The sequence below is a fragment of the Sander lucioperca genome, chromosome 10, assembly GCF_008315115.2.
Source record: "Sander lucioperca isolate FBNREF2018 chromosome 10, SLUC_FBN_1.2, whole genome shotgun sequence".
Classification (NCBI taxonomy): Eukaryota; Metazoa; Chordata; class Actinopteri; order Perciformes; family Percidae; genus Sander; species Sander lucioperca.
This window is the reverse complement of record NC_050182.1, coordinates 7,956,631-7,970,611: the sequence shown is the minus strand read 5'-3', so window position 1 is coordinate 7,970,611 and position 13,981 is coordinate 7,956,631. Positions and strand designations below refer to the sequence as shown.

Below are 13,981 nucleotides of genomic sequence, written 5' to 3'. Positions count from 1 at the left end.
CCGCACTGCTGACAGCCACCAAGAAAACTATAACCAGAGCATGGTGCAAAGCAGATCCACAGTACGAAGGAACAATGGCTGGGTGTAGTAGAAGAAATATTTGACATGGATTCACACACATATTATATTATTGTTCTTTAATTTTATTTTGTCATTATAAATAGAAATAGCCATAGAATGTATGCAAGAAATTATTATTATTTTACTACATGCTGGCTTTATTCAATTTTTTTTCTTACGGGTCTTCAACTCAATTGTAATTTTGTCTGTATGTGGTTTTGTAAGTTGTAAGGTTACAACATTTTCAATAAAAATTAAAGTGACAAAAAAAAGGAAGAAATACATTTCCCACAGTGCTCTTACAGGGGCTCTGTAGCGAACAACCGTTTGGAATGCCGGTAAAACCCAACATTTACTGCCCTCAAACTACAGGCCTAAAAGCCTAACAAGCATCCCCTAGAAGCCATGCTGCTCCTAATCCCCAACCAGACCAAAGTGGCTTGGACTGACCAAGCCAAACACCAACATATGTTGACAAGCTTTAGAGTCCTATGCTCTAACTGGGGCTAAAAATACAGATCATATTTTTTCAATGAAATAGATTTAGAATTGGCTCACAGTTTTGTGTCCGTTCTGACAGGCTACGTGTAGAGCTGTCTGCCCCATGGCATCCTCCACATCCACGTTGGACACGTGCTGGACCAGATCATGAAGGAGCTCCGTCCTCCCATTCACTGCCAACCAATGGATCTGCAGCATAGGTTCACATGGACAATCACTATCCTGACTACAGACACACCCAGATATAACACCACAGTCATTTGATTAGCAATGGGCATGATTACAATGATTTCAGGACTAGAGCTGTAACAATTCAAAATGTCGCTGTACAATTAATTGCCTCAGAAATAATTGCGATTAACAATATAATTGTCTCTTTCAGTCAAATTTAAAAACATGTATTTATGTATTACTTTTTTAAACAAAGTTTAAAAACAAAGTTTTGAATGAATTCCAGGCTTAATCTTTTGGTTATATCACTGTAATGTGACCGAGATAATGTAATAACATAGGAACACAGCCTTTTAAGTAAACAACGCCTCTTTAGTATCATAAAACATTTTTTCTAACTGTATCCCCCCCCCCATGTCATTTTTGTTGCTATGAACGTGTATAGGGTCAAGTGCCAACAACTAGCATAGCTTTAGCTCAACAGTCTGACCAATCATTATTTTTATAATTGCAATTTGGCACATCTAAACAAAATCACAACAACAGTCATACCTTAGGACCTTAGCTAATGTTAGCAATTCGTTGCGGTTAAACAAAGAAACTGCGATGACGTAAAAAAAAATAATTGACAACTAGACAATTATGTAATAATTGTTACAGGTCTATTTAAGACATTCAGTACAATATGAACCACAGTCGGAGGATTATAGTCCACTCACAGCGGTCAGTCCCTCATTGTTGCAGATGTTGACATCAGCATTGTATTCCAGTAGTTTGCCCATACACTTCTTCTGTCTGAGGGAACAGTGGAGGAAAGGGTTAATCAGTTAATCATCAGAATCATCACACACACACACACACACACACACACAAGCCTCTTTCACGCAGCCTGTTCAAGGCAGGAGTGATGCGCCTTTAAGGCACAACGCTGTCTTTACGAAAGTTACGAAGACAGAATGGAGGGGGGGGAGGGGGGGGGGCAGAGTTGTTGTGCCTTTAAACCGGCAGAAGAGTTAGTCATAGAGCTGTAACAGAGCTGAACCGACGTCTGTGTGAAAAGGTCAGCCGGCACGGAGGGGCTCTATACATTAGGAAAGAACAAGTCAGGCAGCAGTTCAGCTGGTCAAAGAGATGACATCTGAACAACATCCTCTCTCCATGACCTGCTCCCACTGACCAGAGCTACAAACACCAACAGGCTGCTATGAAACAGAAAACCATCTTACAGAAATTCACTGCAGAACAAACAGACGGAAGACAGCAACGCTGCTTACGACCGTCAGATTGTACAACAGGGCGCTGAATGGAATGGCTAGCTAAAGTCTCTGGAGTTTGCTGTATTCAAGGCACTTACATGGACCATATGAATGGTTTAAGTGGATGGCTGTTGTTGTTTTTTTTTAAGGACTATGCGAGTATAAATGTATGGGCGCATATGTGTTTAACCCTTGTGTTGTCTTCGGGTCAAATTTGACCCGTTCTCAAAATGTCTATCTCAGAAATATGGGTTCCTTTAAATTACTTAATTTTAATTACCCAAAAATAAACATGGATGAATGATCCCATACAACGCGCTTCGCAAGTACAACAAAAGATCGGATCTCTACTTTGATTGAATCTTGGGTGTTTTATTAAAATGTTTAGCACTTGAAAAATACTTGAAATGTTTCAAAAAAGTATCCTTGCTGAACATTGACCCTTCTGTGATTATCCTTTCTTTAATATGAGTCTAAATAATTCATAATTTCTGCTTCTTTAACTCATTCTTATTCTTCTTCTTTAAGTTTCCTATAAATGAGGTTTTTTATTAACCATGAATTCCAAAAATAAGTGTAAAACTATAGTGGTAGTAAGTTGGTGTTAGTGGTGTTTATACATGGTAGTGAAAAGAAGCGTTAAACGTCAAAAAAAGCGCCAAAAACATTGAAAAAGGCGCCAAAAGTGTCCAAAAAAAAGAGACCAAAACATCAGAAAAAGCGTTGATTTTTTTATCCAGAAGACAACACTGGGGATAACTGATATGTCTATTTATTTTAATTTTCCAGGGCTAGACATTCTATTTTTCTAAACTGATGTAAATTCTGCTTTTTATTCAGTTGTTTAACGAATTGAATGAATTAAATAAACTCAAACAAGTCGACCCACAGGCAGGTCAAAATGTGACAAAGCAGCGTTCCTGCGTGCCTCTTTTGCTCATGGAATGCCCGCATGCTACGTAAAACCGGTATAACGGCAGACCTTCATTGCGGTGCTATTGCGAAATCTCTGTGTGAAAGGGGGCTACAGTCATGACTCTTCACTCTTGAAGGTCCATTGACTACAAGTGAGTGACTACATGCAAATAACATCTACAAGTCTAATAAGCAGACATTTAAAAAATAAAAATCAGAGTACAATCGAGCAGCAGAAATACAGGAAAAATTTGAATGGTTAAAATGTTACCTTAGCCCGGCCCAGTTTGCTGAGTCGCGTATTAAGCCAAAAAAGTTTAACTTCCGCGCATAGATTTACCCAGATGATCTGCGCTGTCGTGGGGCCCCTAGATTCGCACTAGAGACTTCCGCTGGCCGAGCCGGCTACTTCCAGTTTAGCGCTCCGCTAACTTGAATGGGGAAAGTAATAGGGCAGCACGGTGGCTCAGTGGTTAGCACCACTGCCTCACAGCAACTAGGCACTGCAGATCCCCGGTCTGGACAGAGTTCCGGGCGGGGCATTTCTTTGTGCAGTTTGCATGTCCTCCCGATGTTTGCGTGGGTTTCCTCCCACCATAAAGACATGCATTCTAGGTAACTAGGACTACAGTTGAAAATAAGCCGACTGGCTAACACTGGCGCATTTACAGAAATTGTTGATTAATGTGCATTGTCCTAACAAAGCAAATAAAATGAATGATTTGACTGTGCGGGTCTTCTAGACTTTCCAAATGTTATCGAACCGAATGGATCAAATTCTGATAGTGAAACGAGTCATTTCGTGGGGGTTGGACGCTCGAAAAAATGTATCCACTGATTTACAGACGTCTCTTTTTTCGCCACGTAAGTCTATGGGAAAAAGCCTTTTGGGCCCCATGGCATCATGTGACAGACACGGAAGTTGTAATGGGTCAATGTGTCACATACAAAATGTGCGCTTGGCCGATACACAGTATAACAAATTGGCTTCAAAGCTCTGTACACTTCCTCGGGGCCTGATGCACACACATGCATGACGCGATCCACATTCCTGTCATTGGTTTCACAGGAAGCGGTAACGTGCCAAGAAAGGCAGCAATGTGCCAACTGAAGGCAGGGAAGATGAGTGCACAGTAGCAAACACAGATGTAAACAATGCCAGATTTAAACATAACTCAAAAATTGGCTTGAGGAAGGAAATGCCTTCAACGTGTTCGCTGGACAACAAAGATTCACACGTTTAGAAGAACCAGCAAATAACTAGAAAAGGCCGGTATGTCTGAAAGTGACTTCACTGGACCAATTGTCACAAGATCTTGAATAAAAACTGAACACAAACTTGCAAACAGAGAATTAGTGTAGTATGAGGCTCATACCCATTCCTGGCAGCGAGGTGCAGAGGGGTACAGCCTGAGATGTCCTGGTAGTTTGGGTTGGCTCCTCTCTTCAGCAGCAGAACCAGACACTCCACTGACCCACAGCTGTACAGAGACAACACAGAGCAACTAAGTGTGGGCAGACAAGACAACTGTCCTGCATGCACACAAAATCACCACTGCTCAATATGTGACAGAGAAGTGTTGTCAGTGATAAAGAAACAATTCATTTAGCATGGCTTTCAAAGTATATAACCATTTCATAAACACCAGAAGGTAGATATGTTTACCACAGATTTACTCTCTCACTTCCCACTGAAAACTATTTAAAGGGGTGATAGAATGCAAAACCGATTTTACCTTGTCATAGTTGAATAACGACAGTTTGGAGGGTAAATAGGACATCCATAGAACCGCAAAATCCCATTGACACCTCTTTCCTCTGCAAATCTCACAATTTGAAACTGCCTCTGAAAACGGGCGAATCTCAACGAGCCACCGAGTTGACGTCAACTCGGTGGCTCTAGTCTCTATTCTTTGTCACACCCCAACATTTACATAGGCGACACCACTGATCTGAGATCAGGTAGTCTTCTGAATCTAGGTCACGCAGATCTCTGACATTCCATAAATTCACTTCTGAGACTTTTTTATGCGAGAAGTCAACTATGTAAAGCTCAAATATGGGCCATTTTACGAAAATCGATGGCTAATTGCAAATTTGTTAAGACAGTGTCGGACTTCACAAGCTCCACAATCTGCCGGGACAGGTGGCGGCTGTTGGCCGGGTTTGCTGCCTTCCCTGTCGGCCTCTCCCCCTTCACAAACCCGCTGCGCTGGAGCTCTGTCAGGATCCCACACACGAGCTGCGCTGTGTACTTTAGAAAGAAGAAAGTTTGGAAGTTTTTCAAGGATAGTGAAAATTAACCACGGTCGTAAATGCAGTGTTCCAGACTGTACAACGGAATAGCCTACTGGCCCAGAGATTCTTTGGTGGAGGTTTTTTTTATGTCCCAAGGGTAACGTTACAACAACATTAGTTGTAATGAAAGTGTCGAAACGTTTTATTTTGGCCGCGGCTCGCGGCCGGGCATGTCTGGGCATGTAACAGACAGTGTGTCTGTCTCTGTTTGTGTGTGCGCAGCGCTGTGTCTGTCTGTGTTTGTGTATGTGCCCTGTGCGCCGTGTGTGTGTGTGTGTGTGTGTGTGTGTGTGTGTGTGTGTGTGTGTGTTGTGTGTTGTGTGTGTGTCTGAAATGAGACATGCTGTATCGTCTCCAATGTATGTGTGAGTGGTTCAGGGTCAGTCAGCGCGCAGCTCATCTAAATATTCATGAGCATTCCATATTTGGAAGAAAAGCTGTCGTTCCAAATAGAGACATTCCACAGGGATGCATTAGGGCCAAAAGAATAGCACCTGGGACATCTTCAGCCCAACCAATGTTACATACCCTATTAGGAGACCTTAAGGAACAGTGTGAAATACCCTATATAATCATTATATCACCCCTTTAAAGAATTCAACGGCAACATCTCTTTCCAGAAACAGTGTCCCAGTTACTTTTCGATAATCCATAGATCTCACTGGAGAGGACTACCCAAAAATAGACCCCAAAATTGTTTTTTTCACAATTTGGATGAACTGACCCTTCAATAATTGAGATGAGCTTAAAAGGTAACTACAGTTTTTTCAACCCTATTTTCCTATGTTTTTGTGTCTAAGTGACTGATGGGAACAACAATCTTTGACATTGGTCCAGTATTAAGTGAGATCGCTGCAGGCCGCAGCGAAGAAAAATGCGACAATGTAAGTTAATAGTGCAATTGTGCAGCTTGTATTTACCTTCACAAAAGTGCTTGTTTTGTCACTGACAGGCTCAGATTAATATTCTAAGTGTCTGACAACATTATGGAAAGGATTTCTAAGGAGGTCGATCTTTCTGTTAAAGAGTAAGATCCTTTTTTTAAACATAAAAACATCTGCGAACTTGCGTTCGCTTAAACCCACCAGACTCCATGTAAATAAACAGTAATTGTAGCATCGTAAAGTAAACTTCATTCAAAGTCGACACAGAAACAAAATATAACTATGAAAAGCCGTTTTGGGTCGTGTTTCCACTTTTCTAACAATAACAACTAGTTTTGGTTGTAATAAACACATAGTTTACCGATATACATGTGAAAATATGTTGGCTCTATACACGCTAAAAGTATTGTTTTTTTAAATGGAGTCTGGTGGGTTTAGAGCTAGCAACTTCAGAGCTGTTTCTGGTTAATCAGAAAAGTCTCAAAGAGGTTTTAAAGGTCTATCTCTGAAGGGATCCTTTCCATAATGTTGTCAGACACTTAGAATATTAATCTGCGCCTAAAAAGTCAGTGGCAAAAACAGCACTTTTAGTGGACCCAACTGACCCTGAACATTTGCCCCATAGGGTTACATTGCAGCCCGGTCTGTGGCTGCCAATTACAGTGTTCAAGCTTAATACTGGACCAATTTCAAAGATTGTTGTTCCTATCAAAAACATAGGAAAATAGGGTCCAGGTTATAAAAAACGGCAGTTACCCTTTCATTGGAGATCATGGAACAGAAATCTGTACAATATGAATAATTGAGTGTGCAGGTGTATGTTTTATGTAATATAAAACTAATACTTATTATGTAATAAAAAAAACACATACGTAGATTTCAAAGTGATCCAAAAATACAGTTATGTGTGAAGCAAATACATTGGCATTGCTTATTGGGTGCTATACAAGATACCGATTTTCGCTGAGTAATAACGTAATAATTATTTTCCCTTCGAGGTCATCAGGATGATAGGGATGCACCAAAATCGATTTTTGGACCCTCTACTGATATTTCCAATATTCTGCAATCCATATCTGTCATCAATCATTGTTTGGATCACTTATTGTAGTGATGTTACACTCTAAAAAGGTGCTGAAACACTAGGTAGACGGCAAAGAACTAGTGGCGACGAAGGCTGACTGTGGCATCGCCTCACCTCGCCTTTGTCTTGGCCAAAAAGTTTCACTTGAACACACCGTAAAGACTACAGTCGCTGGCCAACTAGCATGGGCCTGCATGAGAGGAAATAGCTCCCCATGCCAGCAGGCAAACGTAATCTATTTATCATTCAAAAAAGGAAACCGGATATTCCAACCATCGCTATGATACATACAACAAAACAGCGTTTGCCGCAATCAGCAAGCAACAGCACAGAACCTATGTCCCTCTGCCTCACTCCCTGCCAGGACGTCTTTCCTACGCTGTGACCACAGTGTGTGAATGAAACATTAAGTTGTTACATTTTACTAATTTAGTGGCTGGCCGGCTGGCTACTTAGCTACCTTGCTTGCTAGGGGGCTCAGTGCTCAGACTAGCACCAACCACAGTGCAGATGGAAAGAGCAAGATATGTCTATGTTATATGGTACAGGACATCATTCTATTTGTTATACTTGTAATGTGTAGGTATGTAGATCTTTCAAAAAGACATGTTTATGTTGAGTAGGGATGGGCAATATATGGGCAAGATATTATATCGATATCGTGATATGAGACTGGATATCGTCTTAGATTTTGGATATCTTAAAGTGTAACTCTCGCCAAAATGCAACCTAGTGTCTTTTTGTGAATGTACCCGAGTCAAACTTTCTTTTAAAAGCATATTTAGGACGGAAGCGCCACTTTTAAGATGTACCGTATTTTCGTTTTTCGGTCAAATGGCCTTTTGAATGGGAGTGCTAGGGGCACTTTTATGCTAGCCTCAAAATAGCTATTTTTAAAACACTAAGAAGGTTCGACACAACATGAAACTTTGCTCAAAGTATCACCAGGGGCTCTACACCTTAACGAAAGCATTGACAACATTGTTTGTGTACCCAGAGTTCACTAAAAAGAAAGGTTTTGAACAACTCACCGTAGTAGGTCTTGTTGTTTCTGGCTGCTACCACCTCGGCAGTCAAAACGAGTCAATATCAAAACAAGTAGCCACAGATTTAGCATATCCTTGTGCACCGGTGTAGTTCATGTGTAGAGCCCCTGGTGATACTTGGAGCAAAGTTGTGTCGAGCCTTCTTAGTGTTTTAAAAATAGCTATTTTGAGGCTAGCATAAAAGTGCGGTAAATCTTAAAAGTGGCGATTCCGTCCTAAATATGCTTTTAAAAGAAAGTTTGACTCAGGTACATTCACAAAAAGACACTAGGTTGCATTTTGGCGAGAGTTACGCTTTAATATCGTGATGTGACACAAGTGTTATCTGTCCCTGGTTTTAATGGCTGGATTACAGTGAAGTGATGTAATGTTTTTAACTTACCAGACTGTTCTAGCTTTTCTATTATGGCGCTTTTCCATTACATGGTACCTGCTCGACTCTACTCGCCTTTTTTGGTTTTCCATTAAGAAAAAAAGTACCTGGTACCTGCTAGCAGGTCCTTTTTTTAGTACCACCTCAGTCGAGGTTCCAAGCGAGCTGAGTCGATACCAAAAGGTGACGTGAAAGCGACAGACGGGGGTGTCCTGAACAAACCCGCCATTTTTAAATAGTTTAGCCAGCTGTGGTTTTTTTTTGCTGCCTCCAGCTTCTTTTGAAACAAAATGTGTCTTCTGGCTGTGGCAACAACAACACACCTTCGACGTTCTGTGTGTGTGTGTGTGTGTGTGTGTGTGTGTGTGTGTGTGTGTGTGTGTGTGTCGCGTTAGGTCACGGCGCTGCTATGACGACAAGCCACGCTGAGGCGGTACTAAAATCTGCAATGGAAAATGGACGCACAGTGAGGCGAGTAGAGTCGAGGCGAGGTGAGTCGACACAATCGAGCAGGTAACATGTAATGGAAAAACGCCATTATTTGCCTTTACCCACTTAGTTATTATATACACATTAATGATGATTATTTATCTAAAATCTCATTGTGTAAATATCTTTTTGTAAGCACCAATTGTCAACCCTACAATATTGCCGCTATATCGATATTGAGGTATTTGCTCAACAATATCGTGATATTAGATGTTTTCCATATCGCCCAGCTCTAATGTTGAGATAAATATACCTGTACAAGTAAATATGTATGTTGTTGTACATTTGCCCTCTTATGGAGATAATAAAATAAAAAATAAAATATATATATATAAATAGAATAGTTTGAATCTCTGTTTTTTTTAGAAGGAACATTCTAATTTCATTTTTGGCCAGTTCTGAAAGCTCTATTGTATATTGTATTGATGAAAGGAGATGAAGATGAAAAATGAGAAGAGCCTTCTGTGTGCGCCCTCTTTACTTCAGTCGTTTGCTTGCTTTTCTCACTTTGTGTTTCTTCTCATGCACTAATTTGCTTATGCTGAACAGCCAATCAGAATGATTCCTTTCACCGGCAACTCCGACCCTGATTTAACATGTTGAGTCGGCCAAAAAAAAAAAAAGCCGCCGCAACTTGGAACGATTTCCGACGATATCCCTGGTGTGTTGGCACCCAATGGAAACTACCTTACACAGCATCCACCTTTCACAGAAGAAGCATTGTAGCAAAGTGTTTGGATGCTTTTAACACATGGAAACCACGTGAGCAACACATATAAGGTCCCCAACCTCTGTATCCCCCCCTATGAGTTATAGCCCGACCGATACTGGATTTCTGATCATGACATTTTATAGTTGAAAAATCAACTGCAAAAAGTCACCGATAGACAAACTATGTAAGGAAGACACTGTTTCTGTATTACCTCAGCCGACACACATACCAATATATCTGCAATGAGCTAATATCGGCTGGTCTAGCTCTACTGGGTTGTCACACATTACTTGGGCACAAGGCTGCACTGCACCTCAAACATTTTCTTCCCTACTACTTTTTTTAAATATGCCGAACAGGAAGGAATTTAAGGGTGTGCCTACTTTTAAATGAGAACAGAGTAATATCTTACTTGGCAGCGATGTGTAGCAGACTTCTCTTGACCCGTCCAAAGGCGTAGTTCACATCAAACTTTGAGTTGAGCAGCAACTCTGACACTGACCTTTTAGAGACAGGATGGAACAAGTACATCATTTCCTCTGGAGACAACGCAAATTCACTATACATCAGTGGTAACAGATATAAAGAAAAAAGTAAAGACATAATGAGACAATTGTTACAACTACCAAAAGCAGAAGAGTATGCCACATTGCGTGCACTGTTACTCAAGCGCTGGGATCACAGTGTGGCAAACGCCAATACATTGCACATGCTGTACAGTCTGGTTTGATGCTTACCTGTGCTGGTCAGCCATGACCATTGGCATAAGTGTGTACACTGCAGTCTCATTGTCTGCGTTGGGAGAAACAGAAGACAAAACCATTAAACTTGACAAAACCTGACAAATTTAACACTTCCAAACAGACGATATGTCTTACCAAGTATACCTGAACCCTTACCGGTTTGCACTGAATTGTGACTATTGAATGTAAAAACTAATTGTGGATTTGGGGAATTGTAACAACCCTACTAGACGCACCACAGACTTCAGATGAACTATACAAAGACCTACACCAGAAGCCAAATAAGAAATACCCCGGACTGGACAGGTTTCCTTGCTGAACTCCAGAAACACTTTTGTTGTAAATCAGTCATAATAACACCCCATTGATGGACCCCATGTGCTTAACATATTTTATACTTTTTTAGACATATTTTAGAGAAAAAAAGTTAACATATTTGCAAAAACCTAAAAGACATTGCGTTGGTCTGCTGCCTGCTTCCTCATAAACAGTCCAGTTAAGAGAATTCCAATAGCACAATAAAGAAAATAAAATGTATATAGTAAATTGAGCCTCAGTTTCTGCTGTCAAGTCAGACTGAATAAGAAAACACTGAAACTCCCTCTGGCTGCCTGCTGCTGTATGCTAGACTGTCAAAGCTAGCAAACTGAATACAAAAAAGGAGTAACGTTAACGTTACATTGACCAACTTAACAGACATGACTGGACCTACAGGCTATAGAATAAAAACCAGTGTGGCTGACAGTGACAGAGGCCGAGGCAGGGTGCTATGACACCTCAGTATGACTGTATTACCATGTGAACACCATTGTTTACACTGCCAGCTCGCGCTGTTTTAGCTAAAGCCTTTAGCATCCTGTATGGGTTACCTTCTGGGAGTTCCACGGTCCTGGCCCGGCGAAGGGAACGGGTCAGCCGACTGAGCTGTACGTTGAGCTGCTCCATCGCCCGTTCCATCATAGGTGAACTGTCCACCGAGATGAACCGAGGGAACAGGCTCGCCCGTCGGATTTATTTGTTCCTAATGGGGGTGTGTTGTTCCTGGGCGTCGTCCATGGGCGCTGGCAGAAGGGGAACCGTGTCTCTTCAGACACACTGACTTACAGTACACACATTTTTTTTTTCCAGCCACAGTGCTCTGGCCATACACATACACATACACCGACAACGTTATTGCCCAGTCTCTGATACTTCCTGTTGTGATGACGTCTAGGTGCTATGCAGTGTGGGTGATGTAGTTTTAAAGGCCATTGGGCTCAAAAGACAGCACCGTGAGTGTGTTTTATCGTCGTATGCGAAAACCATAGGCGAAAAGCCGGTCGAGCCAGTCGTCCTTTGAATATAAATGCGTGTAAGGTAACGAAAGATAAGATAGACTTTATTTCCCCAGAGTGAAATTTGCCTTGGCCATGACAGGGTCTGCAATATAAAATCACAGCCAAAAAAAACAACAAATATATTAATTTATCAATTGTACATGCCCATCGATCTACATCAGAACAGGTACACACATAATACAAATAGACTATAAACGGTGATCCATAAGGACAAGGACAGCTACGATATAGCTATTAGCCTAGGTAGAGTTAAGGGCTGGGAATAAGGAGTGTTTGAAACGGTGGACCCATGGATGTATTAAGTCTTAATACATCCATGGGTCCACCGTGATACAGGGTTCTCTTAATAATTAAGAGAACATCTAAATCTATTATGCGGATCGACTTTTGACCTATTCATGTCAAACCACTTTTGGTGAACTCAACTAACTCCCCTACACGTTGCACAAAGCTTCTTTTCTCAAAAAAACATCCTTTGATTTTTTTTAAATATTTTTTTTAATTATTTTTATTATTTATTTTATCTTTGTAGACCCAATTTGACTCATGCAGAAGATGGTTCCAAGATCTCTACACTCCAGCAACCGGAATGGTACATGTTCCAGAAGAATTGTTTCAATGTACACTGTGTGAAAAACAATAAATAACTAGAACTGCGAGCAGTTATGACAGGGTCGTGAGTAGCCCCCGACGACCCGGGGAGCGCGCGAAAGTGGGACCCAAAGCGTAACGGTGAGGAGGCAAACGTCAGTAAATATCGACATGTGTGAGCCGCAAGGTCTGTGGTACGTTGCCGTTGCAAATATCCCATTAACATTGATTGAGTAGAGGGGCCGAAAATGGTCTACGTTGTAAGGCCTGGATACCCGACCCGAGCCCGACGGGTCCCGACGGGTCCCGACGGTACCCGATGGGCCGGACCGGGTTCGGACAGATATTTAGAAATGATGGTCGGGTTCGGGCCGGGCTCGGTCACATCAGCGTGATAAGGCATTTGTTGTAAAATGGTGCTGCGGCTCCTTTAAGAGAGCTCAATGTGTGTGTAAAGTGGGCAGAAGAGAGATAGAGAAAGAGGAAGCAGACGTGTAGATGTGACCGGAGCAGAGTTGGTGGAATAAGTTTAAGTTTTGTACACAGTGTGTGCGGTGTCCGAAATAAACCCCAGACTGAAAACCAAGTTCATTCATCTGCTCACCAGAAACGGGATTTTAACCCGTTATATAACGTCGGCCCTGGAGGTAACGAGTCTCCCCTGGTTTTCTGATCACGGTCGGAATCGAAGCGATCAGGAAAGGTTAACACATTGAACATTTGAAATTAAACAGCTTATTAACGTGAGCTTGTTGCCCCGTGTGCGCTGATGCGCTCATCTGTTGACATTTCCGAATGCCTTCCAGTTGCTTAATAAAAGCTTTCCACACAAACAAACGTACATGTGTCATTAGTATGAGAAAAAAAACAACGAGATTTTAACTGTGTCGGGCTCGGGCCGGGCTCGGACATAAATATCATAATGCCTGACGGGCTCGGGTCGGGTTCGGTCACGGCTCTGTCGGGCTCGGGCCAGGTTCGGACGGAAAAATTCGGCCCGATCCAGGCTCTACTACGTTGGCTACAGCGCCCCTTAATGGCAGATCTTCTTAAAATGTGTGGGGGACCCCCAGAGGGTCATGGCAAACTAGGATCTAAAGTTTCGTGTTGGTAGCATTTATTTTGGTTGAGATATGTTAGAGTTGGTGTTTTCATAGTTACCTACACAAATTTGTTTGTGCGTAATTTGCGCAATTTTTGTCTAATAAAAGTTCTACATAATTGAAGGATGGGTTTTTTGAGAAAAGAAGCTTTGTGCAATGTGTAGCTGAGTTCACCTGAGTTAGCTGAGTTCACCAAAAGTGGTTTGACATGAATAGGTGAAAAGGTCAATCCGCATAATAGATTTATAGCATTTTTTTACATAAAAAAATATTTATAAAATCAAAGGATGGGTTTTTTGAAAAAAGAAGCTTTGTGTTATGTGTAGGGGAGTTAGCTGAGTTCATCAGAAGTATTTTGACATGAATAGGTCAAAATGGCAAGCTGCATAATAGATTTATAGCATTTTTTTACATTAAA

The 13,981-nt window shown here is 41.4% G+C and overlaps 1 protein-coding gene across 2 annotated transcripts in view; it reads right to left on the bottom strand.

Annotated features, from left to right (window-relative positions):
* The window catches only part of hace1 (HECT domain and ankyrin repeat containing E3 ubiquitin protein ligase 1), a 43,656-nt gene extending 31,909 nt beyond the window's left edge, over window positions 1–11,747 (bottom strand). For both annotated transcript variants that reach the window (XM_036006311.1, XM_031313065.2), the window contains exons 1-6: window positions 11,402–11,747; window positions 10,527–10,581; window positions 10,202–10,291; window positions 4,280–4,384; window positions 1,452–1,527; window positions 619–750 (exon numbers count right to left, since the gene is read on the bottom strand). In XM_036006311.1, coding sequence (XP_035862204.1) covers window positions 619–750; window positions 1,452–1,527; window positions 4,280–4,384; window positions 10,202–10,291; window positions 10,527–10,581; window positions 11,402–11,492 — 549 coding nt within the window. In that variant the 5' untranslated portion in view covers window positions 11,493–11,747. The remainder of the gene's footprint in view (window positions 1–618; window positions 751–1,451; window positions 1,528–4,279; window positions 4,385–10,201; window positions 10,292–10,526; window positions 10,582–11,401) is intronic.
* Between the last annotated feature and the right edge of the window lie 2,234 nt (window positions 11,748–13,981).